General features: G+C 45.2%; 1 protein-coding gene across 2 annotated transcripts; it reads right to left on the bottom strand.

Annotated features, from left to right (window-relative positions):
• Positions 1-3,153: 3,153 nt before the first annotated feature.
• Positions 3,154-19,821, bottom strand: tmem71 (transmembrane protein 71). Of its 2 annotated transcripts, none has more exons than XM_079244113.1 (11): positions 19,636-19,821; positions 15,288-15,346; positions 15,050-15,205; positions 12,401-12,446; positions 10,608-10,817; positions 8,377-8,654; positions 8,078-8,296; positions 7,934-8,000; positions 7,658-7,719; positions 7,528-7,577; positions 3,154-7,449 (listed from the first exon to the last, which is right to left on the bottom strand). In XM_079244113.1, the coding sequence occupies exons 3-11, from the start codon at positions 15,078-15,080 to the stop codon at positions 7,426-7,428; spliced, it is 987 nt and encodes a 328-aa protein (XP_079100239.1). In that variant the 5' UTR covers positions 15,081-15,205; positions 15,288-15,346; positions 19,636-19,821; the 3' UTR covers positions 3,154-7,425. The 2 variants fall into 2 exon arrangements, with proteins under 2 accessions (XP_079100239.1, XP_079100240.1); XM_079244114.1 differs by having other exon boundaries at positions 15,050-15,106.
• Between the last annotated feature and the right edge of the window lie 3,017 nt (positions 19,822-22,838).

Below are 22,838 nucleotides of genomic sequence, written 5' to 3'. Positions count from 1 at the left end.
AAACGCACCTCCCAGTCTCCCCGGTAGAAACGCACCTCCCAGTCTCCCCGGTAGGAACGCACCTCCCAGTCTCCCCGGTAGAAACGCACCTCCCAGTCTCCCCGGTAGAAACGCACCTCCCAGTCTCCCCGGTAGAAACGCACCTCCCAGTCTCCCCGGTAGGAACGCACCTCCCAGTCTCCCCGGTAGGAACGCACCTCCCAGTCTCCCCGGTAGAAACGCACCTCCCAGTCTCCCCGGTAGAAACGCACCTCCCAGTCTCCCCGGTAGAAACGCACCTCCCAGTCTCCCCGGTAGAAACGCACCTCCCAGTCTCCCCGGTAGAAACGCACCTCCCAGTCTCCCCGGTAGGAACGCACCTCCCAGTCTCCCCGGTAGGAACGCACCTCCCAGTCTCCCCGGTAGAAACGCACCTCCCAGTCTCCCCAGTAGAAACGCACCTCCCAGTCTCCCCGGTAGAAACGCACCTCCCAGTCTCCCCGGTAGAAACGCACCTCCCAGTAGAAACGCACCTCCCAGTCTCCCCGGTAGAAACGCACCTCCCAGTCTCCCCGGTAGAAACGCACCTCCCAGTAGAAACGCACCTCCCAGTCTCCCCGGTAGAAACGCACCTCCCAGTCTCCCCAGTAGAAACGCACCTCCCAGTCTCCCCGGTAGAAACGCACCTCCCAGTCTCCCCGGTAGAAACGCACCTCCCAGTCTCCCCGGTAGAAACGCACCTCCCAGTCTCCCCGGTAGAAACGCACCTCCCAGTCTCCCCAGTAGGAACGCACCTCCCAGTCTCCCCGGTAGAAACGCACCTCCCAGTCTCCCCGGTAGAAACGCACCTCCCAGTCTCCCCGGTAGGAACGCACCTCCCAGTCTCCCCGGTAGAAACGCACCTCCCAGTCTCCCCGGTAGAAACGCACCTCCCAGTCTCCCCGGTAGAAACGCACCTCCCAGTCTCCCCGGTAGAAACGCACCTCCCAGTCTCCCCGGTAGAAACGCACCTCCCAGTCTCCCCGGTAGGAACGCACCTCCCAGTCTCCCCGGTAGAAACGCACCTCCCAGTCTCCCCGGTAGGAACGCACCTCCCAGTCTCCCCAGTAGAAACGCACCTCCCAGTCTCCCCGGTAGAAACGCACCTCCCAGTCTCCCCGGTAGAAACGCACCTCCCAGTAGAAACGCACCTCCCAGTCTCCCCGGTAGAAACGCACCTCCCAGTCTCCCCGGTAGAAACGCACCTCCCAGTAGAAACGCACCTCCCAGTCTCCCCGGTAGGAACGCACCTCCCAGTCTCCCCAGTAGAAACGCACCTCCCAGTCTCCCCAGTAGAAACGCACCTCCCAGTCTCCCCGGTAGAAACGCACCTCCCAGTAGAAACTCACCTCCCAGTCTCCCCAGTAGAAACGCACCTCCCAGTCTCCCCGGTAGAAACGCACCTCCCAGTAGAAACTCACCTCCCAGTCTCCCCAGTAGAAACGCACCTCCCAGTCTCCCCGGTAGAAACGCACCTCCCAGTCTCCCCAGTAGAAACGCACCTCCCAGTCTCTAGCTCTGCAGACGCCGTCTTGTCCACATTGGAGACAAACTGAAGAAACATCAGGCCGACCGAAGCTTCGGGTGGTTTCCTGCGTGAGTCGACTCACCTGGAGGCTCGTCAGTCGGCAGGTGAGCTGACGAGCCTCCAGGTGAGTTCACTGACAACTGCGTCGGCTCGTACGTCTCAGCTCTCCCACTTCTCCGTCTTTTCATTTAATTTACAAACTATTTAACATCAGAGACGAAGTTCAAAAGAAGCTTGACTTCCTCCAGAGTTTCACAATAAAAGCCTTTTTTCATCGGAAATGTTGCAGTAAAACCACAAAGTTCAACAAGAAGCATGAAAATGTTTTTACCTGCAGTTTAAACTGAAATAAGTTTTATGGCTCAGTGAGAAAATAAAGATGTTTTCTGTGAAAACTTTGGTTTTTGTGTTTATTTTGTCATAAAATCAGCTGCTTTCTGGGGTTTTAAGCATTTCTTCTGTTTCTATCAGCTTGTCGATTGAATAATTAAACCATAAATATGATGGTCCCATAACGGATCATAATTGCAGTGAAATGAATCGGGTTGAGTTGGAGCCATATATCAAAGTGCTGTGATGATGCAATGCGATGTGAGGTCAACAAATAAACCTGAATAGAAGTAAATGTTTACATTCAGGTTGTGGGTTTTCTTCCACGTGTTTGTGTTGCCTTCAGGTTCCAGGATTTTTCCAGGAAAAGATAAACTGGAGGCTGTAGCGGCCATTTGTAATGATCTGAAATCAACAGTATTTTCAGACACTGAAAAGTCGGTTGAGTCAGAAGCAGAAGCCTCCTCTTGCACCAACGATCAATAAGTTGATCAACTTGTATCTGAGGTGTGCTGGTCCGGTCCTGGAGGTCTCTTCTCCAACACGCCTGGATGAATCCGCTCTTCCAGCTCTGCAGACGCCTGCTAACGAAACCTTCGTTTGATTCAGGCGTATCGAAGGAGGAAATTCCCTCCAACATCGTGATCAGTCACATTTCTCACAATCAGAGAGCGACAACGGCGCCATCGTGCCGATCCGGTCGACGTTCACCGACCAGAAAGCTGCTGAAGTGGTTTGATGTGAGCGATGCCTTAAAAAAAACCACGAAGAAGACTTATCACTTCACAACTGTGCTCCACCAACGTCACCACTAGGTGTCAGTGTTTCTTCCATTGTGGACCTTTAAGTTCAAATCAGACACAACTCTTCGTCTTTTCATCATCATCATCATCCTCATCCTCCAAGTTCTGACAAAACAGCATCCAGAACCAAAAGTTCTACTTTTTTCTGTTTGCTTCGAGTTTGACTCTTCGCAACTTTCCAGTCGATCGCCATTTAAAACAGCAAAAATTACATTTTAATAGAAACAAGACTTCAAGTTTATGTAGTTTCTGTTTATACATACAAAAAAAAAAAACACAAACAGACTCAGTTTGTCTTTAATGATTTAATCATAAATGTTTACTTAAAAAACACTTTAACGACAGTATATCTGACAAGATGCTGTAAAAGTTCAATCATAAAACATTTTATCATTAGGCTGGATAATCTAAATACTCCAGTAGATTTATTTAATTTTTAAATTATTCTTAATAAAAGGAAAGTTTTTTGTCATAGTTTGCCATTTGTATTTATATTTAATTTTACAGATTTGAGAACAGCTGCTGTCAGATAAAAACATGTAAAAACAGAAATGCATTAAAAAAAAAGAATAAGTGCCATTAAAGCATCACGTTTCCATGTTTGGAGACAAGTGCAGTCAATGGGAGTAAAAATATAAAGTACGTTAGTAACACTGCGTTCAGTGCTTCACAACACCTAAACATTAAATGTAGCTAAAAAAAACCAAAACATTTTTATGTTTAAATTTTCTCATTTTCAGCTGCACTGACAGATTCAGGCCACAAGGAGGCAGCAGAATGAGTTACAAGCGACTCAAACATGTAAAGTTAGGATCATTAGCAGAAATAAACAAAAGTTTGGAGCTAAAAATGTCACATAATCTGATTTAATCAGGATTCTCCAAAAACTCAAACATTTAAACACATTGTTGATATAAAAAAATTACAAAGTGCAGCTTTAAACAAGGAGACAGAAATGAAAATAGGATGATTTAAATTCACCTGATTTGTTTAAATGATTTTGGCACTTATAACCCTTCATGCTACAGAACCGATGCTGCATTCAAAGCCCTTCTCATTGTAGTAAATGTTGGTGAGATATTTCAGGATGAGGTTTGAGTCAAACTGGTGGTAAAATCATATTCTGTGGCCAAAATGCAGCTTTTATTTTATGATAAATTTAATTTTTAAAACATTCAGATGGTCTGAAACATCAGGAGTTATAGATTTTTTTTTTGCTTCTAGGTAAATATTTACTGATTTAATGGCACAAAAACACTGAAAAAATTTCACAAAAGAAGAGTTGAGCCAAGCTGTCAGGAAGCCAAAGCGCAGCTCATCTCTCCGTTTTTACGTCTTGGCGTAGTTTGAGGCCCAAACATGATTTTTTTTTTTTTTTTTTTTTTTTTAAAAAGACTTTATACCATTATGAAGTCTTACAGTACTTATTTTTCTTTACATTTCTTTGTCAGGGCTTTGCTTTCTTTCTCTTTTTGACTTTCGTAGCGACTTTAAAGACCTGCAAACATTCACCCGGCTCATTGCCTGGATTTATTGCTTCCACAAAGAAAAATCTGTTTCACAGTGAATTTTAATGAGTGAAGATATGAAAATTTCCCCAGAGTCAAACGTGTTTGAGGTTAAATTTGTGTCATAATAACTAGAAAAGTTTTTTTCTCTTCCTCCCCATTAACTTTGTTTGGAACATGAATTTCTTTTAATTCATTTTTGTAAATCCATGCTAAAATAAGGTCTTGCACATGAGACTTTCCTAATAATTTCTATCAGCATAAGGCGGCGACAACATCTCATTAACGTTAGCTTCAGTTGACCTGCAGCCAACTTGTCCACACCTGCAATTTTTTCTGCACAATTTATTCACAAACTCGGCATGAGACTGAAAAACTTTCTAGAAAACTCCTTCCAGAATGAACATGTTCAGATAATCTGGCTAATCTTGTTTTAAGGACTAGCATTATGTGGCTAGCATAACCAACCCGTATGGTTAGCATAGCCATAACCCATATGGTTAGCATAGCAAATCCATATGGTTAGCATAGCCACCCCATGTGGCTAGCATAGCCAACCCGTATGGTTAGCATATTCACTCGCTGTAGCTAGCATAGCCAACCCATATGCTTAGCATAGCCACTCCCTGTAGTTAGCGTAGCCAACCCATATGGTTAGCATAGCCACCCTGTGTGGCTAGCATAGCCAACCCGTATAGCTAGCGTAGCCAACCCATATGGTTAGCATAGCCACCCTATGTGGTTAGCATCACGGTAAGCATCAGTAAAAGGCCCGTTTGTGCTCTACAGTAAAGATGGAGATTTTCTCATGTCCTTCATGTGCATAATTTGTTCTGTTTTCCGGGACCTTGCGGATGCGTTACCTTACGTAGAAAAAGAAGCAGTACCACCACAACCTCAGGGGCAGTGTTGAGCAGTATAGCTAACGGGTAATCTACGACAGGAAAAAAGAAACGGGCATGATGTTTTTAATGGATGAACATCATCATGATCCCTTCCACGGTCGCCATGTTATGGGCACCGATGTCGTAACAGAGGTGAACTCTGGTGGATATTTTAGCTAGCAATAGCGACAACTTAAGAGACTACTATGTACGCGAACACGCTTGTGAATATTCTGCATGTCAGAGATCATCACTGCGGTCGGTATACAGCACTTGGCTGGTGCATTAATCAGTAAGTCTTCACATTAATCCTCACAACTCTCCGATCTGTTGCCGACTGTTCAGGCAGGAGTGTTCGTCATCCCTCTGCGACGACGTCCGAGAGGCGCTTTTCACATCTATCCGCCATTGACAGCTGACTTTGTATTTATGCTGAGTCAGTATTACAACTTACAGACGTGACACGTTACCTCACATCAGTGAGTCCAGTATGTGCCAAGCGAATGCTAGGAACACATGGCAGCCATGCTACATATGCGGACCAAGCGGCAACCTCCAGCAGTTAGAAGGCAAACCTGTGCAGAAGTCCCCAAAACTGCAGTTCCCCCCTCATCCACTAGGAGCTCCACAACACAGCAAATCCCCATAGACTCCCATGTTAAAAAGACCACAGCCTGGTATAAAAAACATTTTAGGTTTAATAGTTCAGGTTTACTTTCATGACAACTGTGGAGGGAGTGAATTTTTTTTCAAACTCTTCTGTTTGGAAGTAATTTCATACCAAAATTCGTCATATTTAGATGCATGTCCTTTTGATTGAAAGGTACCCGATATCCCGCTTTAAGAGGAGGAATGTAGAACAATGGCGGTTTTTAGACGGTTTTAGCGTGACTTCGCTTTAGCTACAGGCAGGTCGGAGTTCGCTAGATGTCAATCATCCACAACACGCTCACAGACCCCCTCTCAGCTCCACCTCTTTGTCGACACGTGTGACGTTATCAAGATGGCGACGGCAGAACTGCCCAATGAGCTTAAGTTCAGCTCTTAAAAAACCTTCTGGAAACGTCACGGACGGGTTGCTAACAGGAAGTATATTCCAATCCCAAAGACAACTCGTCGAAGTGTGAAGACAGGGACGTTTGATACGGACAAAAAAAATAACGTACGTATTACGTACGAGCAAAAATGTGCTTTACCTCTCTTGTTTCCACGGTAACTGCAGATGTAGCTATTGATGTGCTGTTGCTAGTCTTGTTTACAGGTTGGTAAATAAATAAATAGAACCAAAACATTTCTACATAAAACAAATTCTTCTGATTATTTTCCTGCCTTCTGATTGGTCAGCGTGGCTTGAGAGGTAAATAAATGCAACGTTCCTCGATTATAATGACACCAATTTAACCACACGCATGTAAATGGCTTAACTGAACAAAACCAGACCGTTGACAAATAAACGTGAGCTGCTTTCCGAGCTGATTTAAATCCCCTGCAGGGGCACGTACGTCTCCGTTAGCGCGGCGTTTTAATTGGCGCACCAGCAGGAAAATTCTGGTTATTCTGCCGTTTGCTTTGTTAACGTCGCCACTCGTCTGCTGCTTCACGTCAACTTCAGACGTCTGGTTTAAGTTTCTGCCCTGCATGGTTTTTCGTTCAGCGTCTGGCCGACGTGAAGGCACTTCTCAGCCACAAAACGCTGCCAAAAACACGCAGATTTCACCTTTGCTACATGATCGAGGTAAAGCTACACCTGGAAACTGTTTTTTACCCTGAAATTTCGGGAATGTTGTGAGAAATATTATTTCCATCAAGTAATTTTTATTTTGTAAAATTATTCTCCAACAATCAGCGGCTGAACGTCTACGATTACTGCGATTAAAATCCATGCTGGTGTGTCTTTCATGTAAAAATAACAACTACAAATTTGGTTTTTAGAAAACATCTCAGCTCTGATTTTTTTTTTTTTTTTTTTTGCCCTTTTAAACCTGAATTTGTTTTTCAGACACAAAGTCTGATGTTTGGTCACGTTGGACGTCTCAAACCGCCAAGTTCAACCACTAAGAAGAGTAGAAACACGTGTTCTATATGAGATATGGACGTTTTTCATCTGAGCTCTTTCTGCGATTCAACAGCAAACATCCCAACATGATGCGACTTTTCTTTCCGTCAAAGTCGAACTAAAACGAGATTTCCATTTCAAAAGGAAAGTTTGAGCGTCAAACAGGCGTTTCTGTGAAGCTTCCAGAGTTCAGAACGTCTTTGCCTTAAATGGAACGTACATGCAAACAGTGAAATAAGGATAAAATGTCTCCACTGAGTTCCGTCAGACGTCCGTCCGACCGTTTCTCCTTGGAGTTTCACTCATTCCTCGATGTGATGTCCTGAAACAGAATCAGAATCATCGGTTAGCTTCTCTCCTCTCGGCAGGACGACGGGAACCAGTCGGGTTTCAGACTCACCTCCGTCTTCGCCTTCCTCCACTCGCCCATCGGTCCCGACTTCGTCAGGACTGCAAGAGATCAGATCGGGAAATGTTAACACACTGAACCACTCAGATCACGTTGGAGAGCGCGTTTCGTTGATACTCACGCATAAACGTGGTGATGGTCGCAAACGCAGCGGATGTGACGGTGGCGCTCCACCACAAAGACCTGCAGGGAGGAAAACCAGCATATTTAACTTTGAATGAGACATTCACGCCCCTCCACGACGCCACAGGTCCAACCCGCGTTGTTAGCTTCGCAGCATCCACCAGAGGGCGTCGCCTTTTGGCTCGGCTCCGCCTTCCCACTGCCACGGGTCCCTGAACGCACCACGAAGCTCATCACCGATCAAACGGCTTTAAACGCAGAGAAAAGGTCTTACCCAGAATACAGAGCAGAGAAGAAGAAGATGGTGAAGATGAGGAGGAGGAAGGCCTTCATCGTTAACCCTGAAACATGGAAACACCCATCAGAACCGAGCAGGTCCCAACCTTCCGTCCTCAATGAACCTGGATCAGCAGCTCACCTGTGTGCTCAGGTGACACCTGACGGCTGCAGCTGCTGGCGTAGAAAGCTGAAGGAGGCGGGACTTCAGAGAGGCCGCTCAGCGTCTGGGTGAAGCGCTGCTTTGATTGGCAGATCTCCGAGCAGATCTCCTCCTGGATGAGCAGCTTTGGAGGCGGGGCTTCTTTACCAGGAGGGAGCGGGGCTTCTTTACCAGGAGGGGGCGGGGTTTCAGTGGGATCTGAAGGAGAGACGATGGGATTGATTGGCATTAAAAACATACGTGTGTGATTATCGGCGAGGTGTGAAGCCGCTACGCACCGTACGTGAAGCCGCGACCGTCGTCCAGCTCGGTGCTGTTCAGGCCCGACCACAGAGACTCATCCAGCGGGGCGGGACCTTCCTGGCTGATACTGGACCAGTCCAGATCTTTGTCCAGGTCCAGGCCTCCATCACTGTCCTCATCCTGGTCCTGGATGCGTCCCGTTCTGAACACGCCTCCGAAGACCTTCTCGTCTAGCCACGACTGGCAGGTCTCCGTGACGTTACTCAGCAGGCGAATCAGAGCGCTGCGAGGCCGCCGTCGGCGCCGGAAAACCCTGGAGGGAGAAAAGCCGTCGAGGTGAGCGTCGCACAACGCCATCAACACCCAGCTGAGGAAAACGACCAGCTTGAAGTCGGTCCTTTCAAATTATCTAAATTTTTTCTATTTTATCTTCAGTTGTTTTTTTAATTTTATTATTCTTTTTGGTTTTTTTTTTTTTTTTTTTTTTTTTTAAATGGTATCTTTTTATATCATCATTCTTTATTTTGATTTTATCTTAATTTTATTTTAATTTTACTTTTGGTAAATGTGCTGCCAAACAAAATATAAAGATAAATTTTAACTAATTTTTTAAATCCATTTGTTGCCATGTTTTGTTTTTTCCTCTCCATGTAAACACGATTAAACCAAGTTAATAACAGGATGTTGTGAGTAAATAATACTTAAACAACCTCATGTCACAGTCAGCAAAGCAAAATAACTACAAAGAAAAAAATTCGATGTTCTCAGTTTGACAGGAAAGTCTGAATGTCATCATTATTGTCAAATAAAAAAAAAAAAAAAACCACAAAACACAACTTTTAATTAGAAATCCCCTGAAAATGACAGGAAAACACACACACATATACACACACAAAGTGACACAAATAAATATAAAACAACAATTGTTTCCATCTATCAGGTGAAAAACGTTGTGAAACAACTTCAAAGCAACATGACGACCACCAGGTGGAGGCGAACGTTGAAGACGTTGGACGTTGAAGAGAAAAACGTTGCTGCTTCAGAACGTCGACCCGTCTGATGTTTAACGACGGAAAACAAACTGAAGCTGAAAATAAAAACCTGAAGACGACGGCAGCAGGACTGATCCACGTCTCGTTTCAGCAGCTGAAAACCATGTTGGAGACAAACACCCCATAACACAAGCTGGTCTCCTAGCAACCATGGTGGATGACATCACACCGTTGCCCCTCAGCACAGATGATGTCATCGATGGAGAATTTAAACCTCCCAACACGTTCAGCTCGGCTCGTTCTGATTGGCTGCTGATGTGGCATTATCCTGCAGGGTGAAGCGGCGAGTCCGAATGGTTCTGGTTCTGGTCCAGATGGAGGTTTTCCTTCCTGGTTCTGGTCCAGCTGGAGGTTTTCCTTCCTGGTTCTGGTCCAGATGGAGGTTTTCCTTCCTGGTTCTGGTCCAGATGGAGGTTTTCCTCCCTGGTTCTGGTCCAGATGGAGGTTTTCCTTCCTGGTTCTGGTCCTGGTGGAGGTTTTCCTTCCTGGTTCTGGTCCAGATGGAGGTTTTCCTCCCTGGTTCTGGTTGTGATGGAGGTTTTCCTTCCTGGTTCTGGTTGTGATGGAGGTTTTCCTTCCTGGTTCTGGTCCAGATGGAGGTTTTCCTTCCTGGTTCTGGTCCTGATGGAGGTTTTCCTCCCTGGTTCTGGTTGTGATGGAGGTTTTCCTTCCTGGTTCTGGTCCTGATGGAGGTTTTCCTCCCTGGTTCTGGTCCAGATGGAGGTTTTCCTTCCTGGTTCTGGTCCTGATGGAGGTTTTCCTCCCTGGTTCTGGTCCAGATGGAGGTTTTCCTTCCTGGTTCTGGTCCTGATGGAGGTTTTCCTCCCTGGTTCTGGTCCAGATGGAGGTTTTCCTTCCTGGTTCTGGTCCTGATGGAGGTTTTCCTCCCTGGTTCTGGTCCAGATGGAGGTTTTCCTTCCTGGTTCTGGTCCTGATGGAGGTTTTCCTTCCTGGTTCTGGTCCTGATGGAGGTTTTCCTCCCTGGTTCTGGTCCAGATGGAGGTTTTCCTCCCTGGTTCTGGTCCAGATGGAGGTTCCTCTCCACCGTCCTGCTCAGGTCGACCTGAACTTGGTTGTTTTGTTTTAATGAACTGGTTTATCCGACCAGTTTAAACTGGACTAATGTGGATCCCATGTTTGAGTCAACTGGTTTCTAACTGGACATTAAACCGGGTCGAACCGGACCGTTTACAAACAACAGAGGAGAGTCTCACCTGACCAGGTTCTCCTTGTAGGACACGCTGGTTTTGCAGGGCGTCAGCGAGACGTTCCCGTCCTCGTCCCAGGAGAAGCTGTCCTCCGTGACGGCGTAGTATCCGTTGGTGAGGAGGCGCGGCGAGCGGCGGCAGCTGCAAGGGCCGCCTCCGTCCGCGGAGCGGTAGCAGACGTAGGAGGAGTCGGGAGACAGGAGGGACGTGTCCAGGCTGCAGGAGACGGGCGTGACGAGAGAATCATACATGACGAGAAACGACTTCATTTCATGTGAACTAACCAAAGACCGTAGATGAAAGACGGACGGAGCCTCTGGCGGCTAAAAGTGAAGCCTATGCGGAAGTAAATAAAACTGCAGTTCCCCCTTCATCCACTAGGGGCTGCAAAACAGAGCAAATCCCCATAGACTCCCATGTTAAAAAGACCAACTTCACAGCAGAAATAAACACGTTTACAGCAGAAATAAACACGTTTACAGCAGAAATAAACATGTTTACAGCAGAAATAAACACGTTTACAGCAGAAATAAACACGTTTACAGCAGAAATAAACATGTTTACAGCAGAAATAAACATGTTTACAGCCTGGTAAGAAAATCCCTTTTAGGTTTAATTGGTCAGGTTTACCTTCATGACAACTGTGGGGGGAGTGAATTTTTTTCTAACTCGCCCGTTTAAAAGTAATTTAATCTCAAAGTTCGGCATATTTAGGGTCGTGTCCTTTTGATTGACAGGTACCGATCTCCAGCTTCAAGTAAAAAGAACGTAGAACAACCGCGGCTTTTAGTCGGTTAACAATGTGACTTAGCTTTAGCCCACTTACCTCCGTTAGCTGGTTAGCTCCTGTTATCTCGAGGTTAGCTCGGTTAGCTCTTAGCTACAGAAAGCTCGGAGTTCACTCGATGTCAATCATCCACCATGACGCTCACAGCCCCCCTCTCAGCTCCACCTCTTTGCCCATATTTGTATTTTCCGGGCGGGACAACACACATGCTCCTGCCAACATGGTGATGGTAGGAACCGCCCACCGAGCTTCAGTTCAGCTCTTCAGAAACCTACGGGTGATGTTACGGAGGCTACGTCCATCTTTTATATACAGTCTATGGAACTGACAGAATTATTAGCAGGATGGAGAGTTTTCACATGATTAGCTTGATGCTTCCGTTCTTCCTCGCTGGAAAACGTTTCCATCGTTTCAACGAAACAAAGCTAAGATTTCTGACTGTTTCCTGTGAAAGTTTCTGCTGAGAGAAGAATCTCGGCGTTGCAGCGATCAGCTTCTCGCTACATTTAAGCAATATTCCCAGAATCAATATTTATTCAGTGTCAGTTTATTATTTATTTTTCCTTTGTGTCATTTCTGGGTCATAAAACCATGTTATTAATATTTCTCCTAGTTTTTTGTTTACATGTTCTAGTCGACTGAAAACGAATAAATGTGTAAATATTTATATTAAATCAACCCGTTCAGATGAGAGTTTGACGACAGAAAACATCAAAATCAGCTTTTATAAATCAGATTTTTCCATAAAAACATTGTTTCATCAAACTGGCATTTAAAAGCATCAAATAGTTCCAGTAATTTCAGTTTCAGGTAGTTTTGATGAGAATCGGAGTCGATTTAATCTGAGGAACAAAAAACTTCTTCATTTCCCTGAAGAGGAAATAAAACTGATCGAAGAGGAAAAATGACGCGAAATAAGGAAAAAGTACATTATGACCCACGAATGTTAGATTAGTCAGGTTGCAACATGGAGACACTGTTGCCATGACAACCGAGCGGCGGGGGCTTTTACCTGTAGCAGGAGTCGTTGCTCCGGAGCCTCCGTTTCACGGGGGAACCTGAAGAGAAAAGACAAAGTCAGACTGGGAAGCAAACTGGTTTCACCAGGAGGACATTCCTGAAGGACGACGTGAGAACATTCCCTCCCGGAGCCGAGGAGACGCGTTCCTGCAGGCACGCCTCAACAACGCAGCGCCTTGGAGGTGCATGAGGCAGGGGGGCGGGGCTTAGGCTGGATGACATCTTAAACCACGCCCATTTTAACGTGTTTTTATGCAAACTGTGTATAAAGTTGAGTTTCTGCCTCGGCTGTCAGATTATTTTCTAAAACGATGTAAATAAACAGATAAAGCCGCAGAAACACCGACCGGAGGAAGAAAACAGGAATTATTACAGGAATTAAGGTGGAACATTTCATCAGTGACGAGTCGTAACTCCACAACGCTGCCTCCATATTTATCCTGGTTTCTGACTCATCTGGTCATTATTAAAAAATATGTTATTAGTGTCAAACGTAGTGATTCTGGATGGATGCAGCTAGAAAGGTACGAATCATTTACTCATCTCAGGGAGCAGCAACACCCAGCTGCATCCAGCTGCATCCAGCTGCTGCATCCAGCTGCATCCAGCTGCATCCAGCTGCTGCATCCAGCTGCTTCCAGCTGCTGCTTCCAGCTGCTGCATCCAGCTGCTGCTTCCAGCTGCTGCATCCAGCTGCTGCTTCCAGCTGCTGCTTCCAGCTGCTTCCAGCTGCTGCATCCAGCTGCTGCATCCAGCTGCTTCCAGCTGCTGCATCCAGCTGCTGCATCCAGCTGCTTCCAGCTGCTGCTTCCAGCTGCTTCCAGCTGCTGCTTCCAGCTGCTGCATCCAGCTGCTGCTTCCAGCTGCTGCATCCAGCTGCTGCATCCAGCTGCTGCTTCCAGCTGCTGCATCCAGCTGCATCCAGCTGCTGCATCCAGCTGCATCCAGCTGCTGCATCCAGCTGCTTCCAGCTGCTTCCAGCTGCTGCATCCAGCTGCTTCCAGCTGCTGCTTCCAGCTGCTGCATCCAGCTGCTGCTTCCAGCTGCTGCTTCCAGCTGCTTCCAGCTGCTGCATCCAGCTGCTGCTTCCAGCTGCTTCCAGCTGCTGCATCCAGCTGCTGCTTCCAGCTGCTTCCAGCTGCTGCATCCAGCTGCTTCCAGCTGCTGCATCCAGCTGCTGCTTCCAGCTGCTTCCAGCTGCTGCATCCAGCTGCTTCCAGCTGCTGCTTCCAGCTGCTTCCAGCTGCTGCATCCAGCTGCTGCTTCCAGCTGCTTCCAGCTGCTTCCAGCTGCTGCTTCCAGCTGCTTCCAGCTGCTGCATCCAGCTGCTGCATCCAGCTGCTGCATCCAGCTGCTTCCAGCTGCATCCAGCTGCTGCATCCAGCTGCTGCATCCAGCTGCTGCATCCAGCTGCTGCATCCAGCTGCTGCATCCAGCTGCATCCAGCTGCTGCATCCAGCTGCTTCCAGCTGCATCATCCAGCTGCTTCCAGCTGCTGCATCCAGCTGCTGCATCCAGCTGCATCCAGCTGCATCATCCAGCTGCATCCAGCTGCATCATCCAGCTGCATCCAGCTGCTGCTTCCAGCTGCTGCTTCCAGCTGCTTCCAGCTGCTGCATCCAGCTGCTGCTTCCAGCTGCTTCCAGCTGCTGCATCCAGCTGCTGCTTCCAGCTGCTTCCAGCTGCTGCATCCAGCTGCTTCCAGCTGCTGCATCCAGCTGCTGCTTCCAGCTGCTTCCAGCTGCTGCATCCAGCTGCTTCCAGCTGCTGCATCCAGCTGCTGCATCCAGCTGCTTCCAGCTGCTGCTTCCAGCTGCTTCCAGCTGCTGCATCCAGCTGCTGCTTCCAGCTGCTTCCAGCTGCTTCCAGCTGCTGCTTCCAGCTGCTTCCAGCTGCTGCATCCAGCTGCTGCATCCAGCTGCTGCATCCAGCTGCTTCCAGCTGCATCCAGCTGCTGCATCCAGCTGCTGCATCCAGCTGCTGCATCCAGCTGCATCCAGCTGCTGCATCCAGCTGCTTCCAGCTGCATCATCCAGCTGCTTCCAGCTGCTGCATCCAGCTGCTGCATCCAGCTGCATCCAGCTGCATCATCCAGCTGCATCCAGCTGCATCATCCAGCTGCATCCAGCTGCTTCCAGCTGCATGAGCAGCTCCACAACCAGACAGAAAACGGAGCATATGGATCCTGCTGCCTGATTCCACAGTTTACTGATCAAAGCGCCGCGTGGATGAAGACGTGAAGGTAAAAGGACGGGAACATGCCGTGGACTGGAGCTGCTAAAGTAACTTTTTACCTTCAGGTCTGTTTTTACTGACAGGCTGCTTATTTATAACGTTCCCTTTTGAGGTAAATATGTTCATGTGATTAAATGTGATTAATTAGATTCATTTATAACCTGCTTATTTATTGAACGTCTCACATTGTGTGTGTTTGTTAGGAAGTCGCTCATAATGATCCCGAAGCTGATTCTGACAGAAAGAGGGACGGAGCCCTCTTTGGTGGATTGGTGGAAAATCCTGCATCGTCTGAAGTTTTCTGTGGAACTAAAACTCATCGCCTCGCTGTGAGGAGCGGGAACGTCCCTCCTCTTCCTCGCTGGATCCTCGCCATGTGAACGTGTGAAGCTGCAGAGAGACGTACTTGTAACGGCTCCAGAGAAGAACGGATCCATGACTTCCTGCAGCGTCTGGTCTGGATCTGTGGAGCAGGAGAGGCTGGCGGTGAGACGGGGAATCCAACGGGACCACAAGCTGCTGGAAACTTCCAGGCTGGAACTGGGATCAGACCAGTTAATCCCTGCAGAGCAGATCAGAGTCTCTGGATCCACCAGACTGTTTCTCTAAACTCTGCACTTATAAAGTTAGTTTTGAATCTGTACCTTTATTTAAACGTGTTCCAGGTCGGTGGACGACGAGTTCAGTCACATCCTGCAGCAGCCTGGGAAGAAAAACAGACAGAGGGACTCTGAGGTCATGTTTCCTGTTAACTCTTCGTCTGCCGAGGAAGAGGAGGAACCCTCTCTGCCGTCTGCAGGAGGAAGGAGTCTGTTCCGTTCTGACTGAGGTTCTGCTGCGGCGCGTTCCCGTCGTCTTGTTCTCCAGGCTGGGAGAACGAGACGCTTTGGTTCTGGCAGACGCGGATCGTTCAGCTCAACGTGTGAAATCATCTTTTTAACGCGTCACGTTAAACTCGTCACATTAACGTCTGAATCATCAGGAGAAGAGCTGACGCCGCGTCACAGCAGGGAACCGAATCCACCATTAATAACCTTTTCCACCAGTATGAAGACTCTTACTGGTTTCCAGTTTTAGAACCCATTCCCACCCGGGCGATACGACGATCACGATTTATAAACAGGTTTCCTTGATTATGAGTAATTAGTAATTATTTCAGTTTCATTTGATTTTAGTTGCCATGGCAACCTGAAGATATTTTCCCAGCAGGAAAGCAGATATTGATGAGAAGAAAGGAAACTGGTCGATATCTGATCAATTCATTTACGTCTCCATGACTTCTGGGTGGGAATGTTGGTCTGGATGAAGAGTCCAGTTCTACTCGGAGCTGGAGACAGTCCAGACTCCCCTGTTGTTAGAAAACCAGACGAAGTGGGTCAGCAGCTGCTGGGGGGGGGGGTTGTAAACAGACGCTCTTTGTCCCGAGTCCCACCATCAGTCATAAAACCACCTCCACCTGCAGGTCAGGCTGTTACCCACGTCTGTCTGTCTGTCAGCAACCTGCGAGACTGGACCGGTTCACAACCAGTTTAAGGACCAGTTTAAGGACCGGTTCACAACCAGTTTAAGGACCAGTTTAAGGACCGGTTCACAACCAGTTTAAGGACCAGTTTAAGGACCGGTTCACAACCAGTTTAAGGACCAGTTTAAGGACCGGTTCACAACCAGTTTAAGGACCAGTTTAAGGACCGGTTCACAACCAGTTTAAGGACCAGTTTAAGGACCGGTTCACAACCAGTTTAAGGACCGGTTCACAACCAGTTTAAGGACCAGTTTAAGGACCGGTTCACAACCAGTTTAAGGACCGGTTCACAACCAGTTTAAGGACCAGTTTAAGGACCGGTTCACAACCAGTTTAAGGACCAGTTTAAGGACCGGTTCACAACCAGTTTAAGGACCAGTTTAAGGACCGGTTCACAACCAGTTTAAGGACCAGTTCTAGGACCGGTTTAGGACCAGTTTAGGACCAGTTCTAGGACCAGTTTAAGGACCAGTTCTAGGACCAGTTTAGGACCAGTTTAGGACCAGTTTAAGGACCAGTTTAAGGACCAGTTCTAGGACCAGTTCTAGGACCAGTTCTAGGACCAGTTTAGGACCAGTTTAAGGACCAGTTTAAGGACCAGTTTAGGACCAGTTTAAGGACCAGTTCTAGGACCAGTTTAGGACCAGTTCTAGGACCAGTTTAAGGACCAGTTTAAGGACCAGTTCTAGGACCAGTTTAGGACCAGTTTAGGACCAGTTTAAGGACCAGTTCTAGGACCAGTTTAAGGACCAGTTTAAGGACCAGTTCTAGGACCAGTTTAAGGACCAGTTTAGGACCAGTTTAGGACCAGTTTAAGGACCAGTTCTAGGACCAGTTTAAGGACCAGTTCAGGACCAGTTCAAGGACCAGTTCAAGGACCAGTTCAGGACCAGTTCAGGACCAGTTCAAGGACCAGTTCAGGACCAGTTCTAGGACCAGTTCTAGGACCAGTTCAGGACCAGTTCAGGACCAGTTCAAGGACCAGTTTAGGACCAGTTTAAGGACCAGTTTAAGGACCAGTTTAAGGACCAGTTTAAGGACCGGTTTAAGGACCGGTTCAGGACCAGTTTAAGGACCAGTTTAAGGACCGGTTCAGGACCAGTTTAAGGACCAGTTCTAGGACCAGTTTAAGGACCAGATTTAGGACCGGTTTAGGACCAGTTTAAGGACCAGTTTAAGGACCAGTTTAGGACCGGTTTAAGGACCAGTTCTAGGACCAGATTTAGGACTGGTTTAGGACCAGTTTAAGGACCAGTTTAGGACCAGTTTAAGGACCAGTTTAAGGACCAGTTTAAGGACCAGTTTAAGGACCAGTTTTTTGGACCGGTTTAGGACCAGTTCTAGGACCAGTTTAAGGACCAGTTTAAGGACCAGATTTAGGACCAGTTCTAGGACCAGTTTAAGGACCAGATTTAGGACCGGTTTAGGACCAGTTTAAGGACCAGTTTTTTGGACCGGTTTAGGACCAGTTCTAGGACCAGTTTAAGGACCAGATTTAGGACCGGTTTAGGACCAGTTTAAGGACCAGTTTAAGGACCAGATTTAGGACCAGTTCCAGGACCAGTTTAAGGACCAGATTTAGGACCGGTTTAGGACCAGTTTAAGGACCAGATTTAGGACCGGTTTAGGACCAGTTTAAGGACCAGTTTTTTGGACCGGTTTAGGACCAGTTCTAGGACCAGTTTAAGGACCAGATTTAGGACCGGTTTAGGACCAGTTCTAGGACCAGTTTAAGGACCAGATTTAGGACCGGTTTAGGACCAGTTCTAGGACCAGTTTAAGGACCAGATTTAGGACCGGTTTAGGACCAGTTTAAGGACCAGTTTTTTGGACCGGTTTAGGACCAGTTCTAGGACCAGTTTAAGGACCAGATTTAGGACCGGTTTAGGACCAGTTTAAGGACCAGTTTAAGGAATGTTATTCTGGATCCTACCATCCAGAACAGGAACAACGTTTTGGACAGACTGAATTAATTATCAATGAATCTGGAATCTGGAAGCGGATCCATGTCAGATGGATGCAGGACCAGAACGCCGGCTGCTGGACGGAGATCTGGTCTCTCTGGGTTTTCTGGTTCCATCCAAGTTCTTCTTTCCAGCCACAGAAACATAAAGGCAACATGTTATTTACTGTCAGGGCTGGAAGTAACTACATGCCATAAAAACCTTCTGTTTTCTTTCATTTCTTCCATTTGTGAGGGTTTATCTTCTTTAGAGCTTCACTTTCTGATCAGAAATCTCTTTCCAGGTGGATTCCGGCTTTTTGAGGCCGTTTTCTTTCAGATTTTCCTGAAATGAGTCCTGAAGCATCCCGACAGGCTGTCCCTCTCCAGGTCTCAGCAGACCAAACAGGCTTCTTTTTAAACTGGATGTGAGGTTTGACACGAGACCGAAGCTCCTTTCAGGCGTTTCCTTCACCTCTACTGTCCCGTCTCCCAATGTGTGAAAGTAAACATGAACATTTCCTGTCTGTTATTTGTGTCAAACACAGAAGTTTGTGTTGGTTAATAAAACAAAAAAAACATATAAATCAGATTTAAACATAAATTTATATCCATTATTTACACGTTTAACTGTGAAATACAGATTTTGTAGAAGGTTTTAAAGGTTTTTCTGCATATCTTCACAGCTTGCTCATATTTAATCCGTTTCCCCCCATCCTGTGTGTGGTGTTGGACTCTCCCCATCCGGTGTTTCCCAGCATGCCTTGCAGCAGCTGCCTGGTTCCTGCTGGAGCTGCTGATGTTGGAGGAAAACGCGTCGCTGGACCAAACCATTTCATCTCCATCAGACAATATTAAACTTTTTAAATGTGAATAAGGAAATTTATTTAGTTACTATGATCACCATCAGTCTCTTTCTTATTATGGCTTTTTTAAAATTTGATTTTAGTAATTTATTATATGATTTTCTATTCTAAACATACATTTTTCTTATTCTTTTCATTTTAATCACATATTTCTGTTAAATATTAAAAATAAAGCAGCTCAGGCACTTACTGATCCAGCTATTTAAAGTTTAGTGTAGAAAAATGAATGTTTATATTTCAACATATCTGCTTAAAGGCAGAATAATAAATATCTTTTATCACTAAGGAGTCAGATATACTGTAAATATTATATCTTGATGCTATTTTTAGCTGCATTCCGATCATTTTTCCGACATGAAGCAAGTCTGCGAGATTATTTCGCAAATATATTAAAAGATAAAACAAGTTGCATTTTAAACAATATTCAAGTTTTTATAGGTTTAATTTAACAGAAAAAAATGTCTGATTTTCTGAGCAGAAAACACATTTTAATATAAAATACATGAAACAAAATAAAAGACACGCGTTAAAAACTTTTTTTGTTTTATGTAAAACTAAGGAAATCAGTGAATTCCGACAGGTTTACAGTTGTTTTGGCATCTTTATGATCAGCTGACGGTGAAGCAGACAAAGAAAACAAAACGTTTCTGAGCTCAACTCACCGCTTCGTTTTCCTCCTGATTCTTCACCGGAACTTTCCACAAAAGCGTTTCTTCACCTCCGGAAGTTAAATGTCCTCTTTTATCGCAGTTTCCTTCTGGTTTTTATCGCCTTTAATCGCCTGTTCAGTCCGGATAAAACCATAAAAACCAGTCTGGAGTTGGAAGCTGCGCTGGTGTCACCCAACCGCGCCCACCGTCAGCAGGTGTTGCACCAAAATCTGCGTCCCGTCACAATCTGTGTCCGCGGGGCGGAAATGTGCGTTTTTCTGGTCAAATGGCTTGAAAAAAGCATGAATTAAGAATAATGTCAGGAACAATTATAAAAATAAGACAACCTTTATTAATTCGTCAGGAAGGAAACTGAAATCTTAGTTAATGTTGAGGAGGATACAGTAAAGTTACACGCTATGATACAGATCAAGGTGATTTACGACACATATTCTGTTAGAAGACCTACATAAGTCCCCATGTGTAATAAATATCAGATTATGCGACTTTTATTTACATTTATTACAACGAACAAGTGTTTGTAAAACGTACTCGCAGAAAAATGGACATCTCCCACTGCGGTCACAGATTGTGAAGGGTCACAGATTTTGGTATAACACCTCCGGAAGCAGCTGAGCCTTTCAAACTACGCAATACAGCTTCCGGTCAGACCTTTTAAAGTAAAAGTAAGCTTGTAATTTATTTTATAAATGGATTCTGCATTTTTCTCTTTCCATTTTTCAGAACTTAAAGGAAAAAAATGGTCTAAAGAAGAAGTTTTCAATCCATCTCAGGGGTTTCAACATGTTTTCTTTTTTTCCAATCCTTTTTTTAAAAATTATTATTAAACCATTTTACTCATGTATAGGCAAGTTAAATTTCTTTGTAAAGTACATGTCATGTAAAAGACCATTCCGTGCTTTAGATAAAAAATAAAAACCATTACAGATGGTGCAAAGAAAGCATTAAAAAGGTTTTAAGAGAGCAACACACACAAAAAACAAAAACAAAATAAAACTGGATATTAATCTTAAAAATCAAGCTGTAAATCGTTCAACCTATTATACATAAAAAAAATTCCTAAAGTAATGAAGTCATAATAAATCATCAGACATCTTAGCAAAGAACCAGTTTAAACTGGTTCTTTAGGATCTTTGTGACAAAGACGCATCATTTGTTCCTGTTTTTTTAGTTTCATGTGTGAAAAGCAGCAAAGATGAGCCAGTCAGACAGAAAACTGGATATTAGCAGCAACAAGGTGATTCCCTGTTAGCTGGAAACCCAGCATGGAGGCAGAAACTGGAAACGTGGAGGACAAAAGACTAAAATACAGGATCTGATCCAGCAAAGACCTGATCCAGGAGCTGAGATCCATCTACTGTTGACTGAAGCCTCATCAGATATAGTTTCCATGGAAACCTGGCTGTCAAGAAGCCAGAAGAGGCTGAGGTTACATGACACCAGAACTGGACCGAGGATCAGTGGAAGCTGGGTAGAAACATGCAGAAATGTTTTCTAAGAGGTTTCCAGCAGAAGAAAAGCTGCTCAGACAAACATTCCCTGTGAACCCTTCAGACGGACAGACCTGGTAAATAAAGTACAAACAAGCTTGAAAGATGACGTAAACAAAGCTGAAGATTTATTGTAAACTGTCTCATAATATATTTTTTTCAACCAAATGTGATGGAATGATGTTAACGAACAATTTTCAGGTTTTGTTGGTTTGTAAGTTTCTGTAGCCTGTTCCTGTGTGTGTGTGTGTGTGGAAAAAGCTTGTCTTTATTGTTTTTAAATGTCTCATTATCTACTGTTTGTTTTAATCCTGATGACTTGATTTTATCTCTTAAAGCACTTTGTGTTGCATGTGGCATGAAAAGTGCTCAAGAAATAAAGTTTGATTTGATTTCTTCCAGTGGTGTCAGAAATATTCACATCCGGTAGAGATATAGATACTCAGGTTTAAAAAGACTTCTGTTGAAGTAAAAGTACCAACTTAAACTTTTTACTTCAGTAAAAGTGTAAAAGTACTGATTTAAAGAAATACTTAAAGTAGAAAAGTAAAAGTCATGCAAGTGTGAAAAATACCATTAAAAAGAAACGTTTAAACTGTGTCACCGGAGCCTCCAAAATAACATTTTTCTAAAAGTCATCATGACCATAATGTTATATCAGAATGAAGAAGCTGAGAAGTACCACAGCCGCAAAGATTCAGATGAAAAATCATCACATATGGGTCTGATGCAAATATTTTAAACAACCATATATGAGGATTAAGATGAGTTTCATGGCCTGGATGATATGATGACTGTAAGCCTTGTAATGCTGCAAAGAGTCAAACGTCAACAGGCATTTTATCAATAACCTTTATTAGAATATAAGTAAATATAAGCTTAGCTGCAGGAATCAGTGAGGGGAACAGATTTGTTTTAGGAGACAAACAAAAGAATGAAGTGATAATTGAAAAGAATAAAAATAAAACTATATATGTATATATATAAAAGTACTTCGCTCCATCTTTCTGGCATATATATATATATATATATATATATATATATATATATATATGCCAGAAAGATGGAGCGAAGTACTTTTATATATATTTTTAAATGTAAGTAGTAGAAGCAGAAAGTAGTCTGATAAATAATTACTTCAATACTACTAGGTAACAAAGTATTTGTACTTTGTTACTTGACACCTCTGCTTATGTCATTCCAGTAAACTGTCGTCGTTGCCATAAACCCCCTAAACAGCAGGGGGAGGCGGGTCCACGAGGGCCGCAGCCCTGCAGGCGTTCATAGTTTCCCTGCTGCAACGCACCTTTAAATCCATGGTTAATTAGCAGACTGTTGCAGAGTTTGATGTCAAGCTGCTAATTAAGTCTGATGTGTGTCAGGCGTGTTGCAGCAGGGAAACCCTGAACATGTGCAAGACTGCGGCCCTCGAGGACCAGAGTTACTCCCCCCCCAGACGACCCCCCCCCCCCCGCTGCCTTTCACTATCCTGATGCGAACTTTGCGGTGTGTTGAAGCTGTGTTGGGGGTGTGTTGGAGCTGTGTTGGGGGTGCGTTGGAGCAGGGACACATGGAAAACCGGCAGGCCCTTGTGAACCGGAGCTGGAAACCCCTGATTTCGCCGCCTGCAGTTGTGGCGCCTCCTTGTGGACAATCCTCTAAGTTTCTGTCAGTAACTTGGAAACAAGTTGATAAAAATCGATT

The sequence above is a fragment of the Telmatherina bonti genome, assembly GCF_933228915.1.
Source record: "Telmatherina bonti genome assembly, chromosome: 7".
In the NCBI taxonomy this organism is placed as follows: Eukaryota; Metazoa; Chordata; class Actinopteri; order Atheriniformes; family Telmatherinidae; genus Telmatherina; species Telmatherina bonti.
This window is presented reverse-complemented; position numbering and strand designations above follow the sequence as displayed.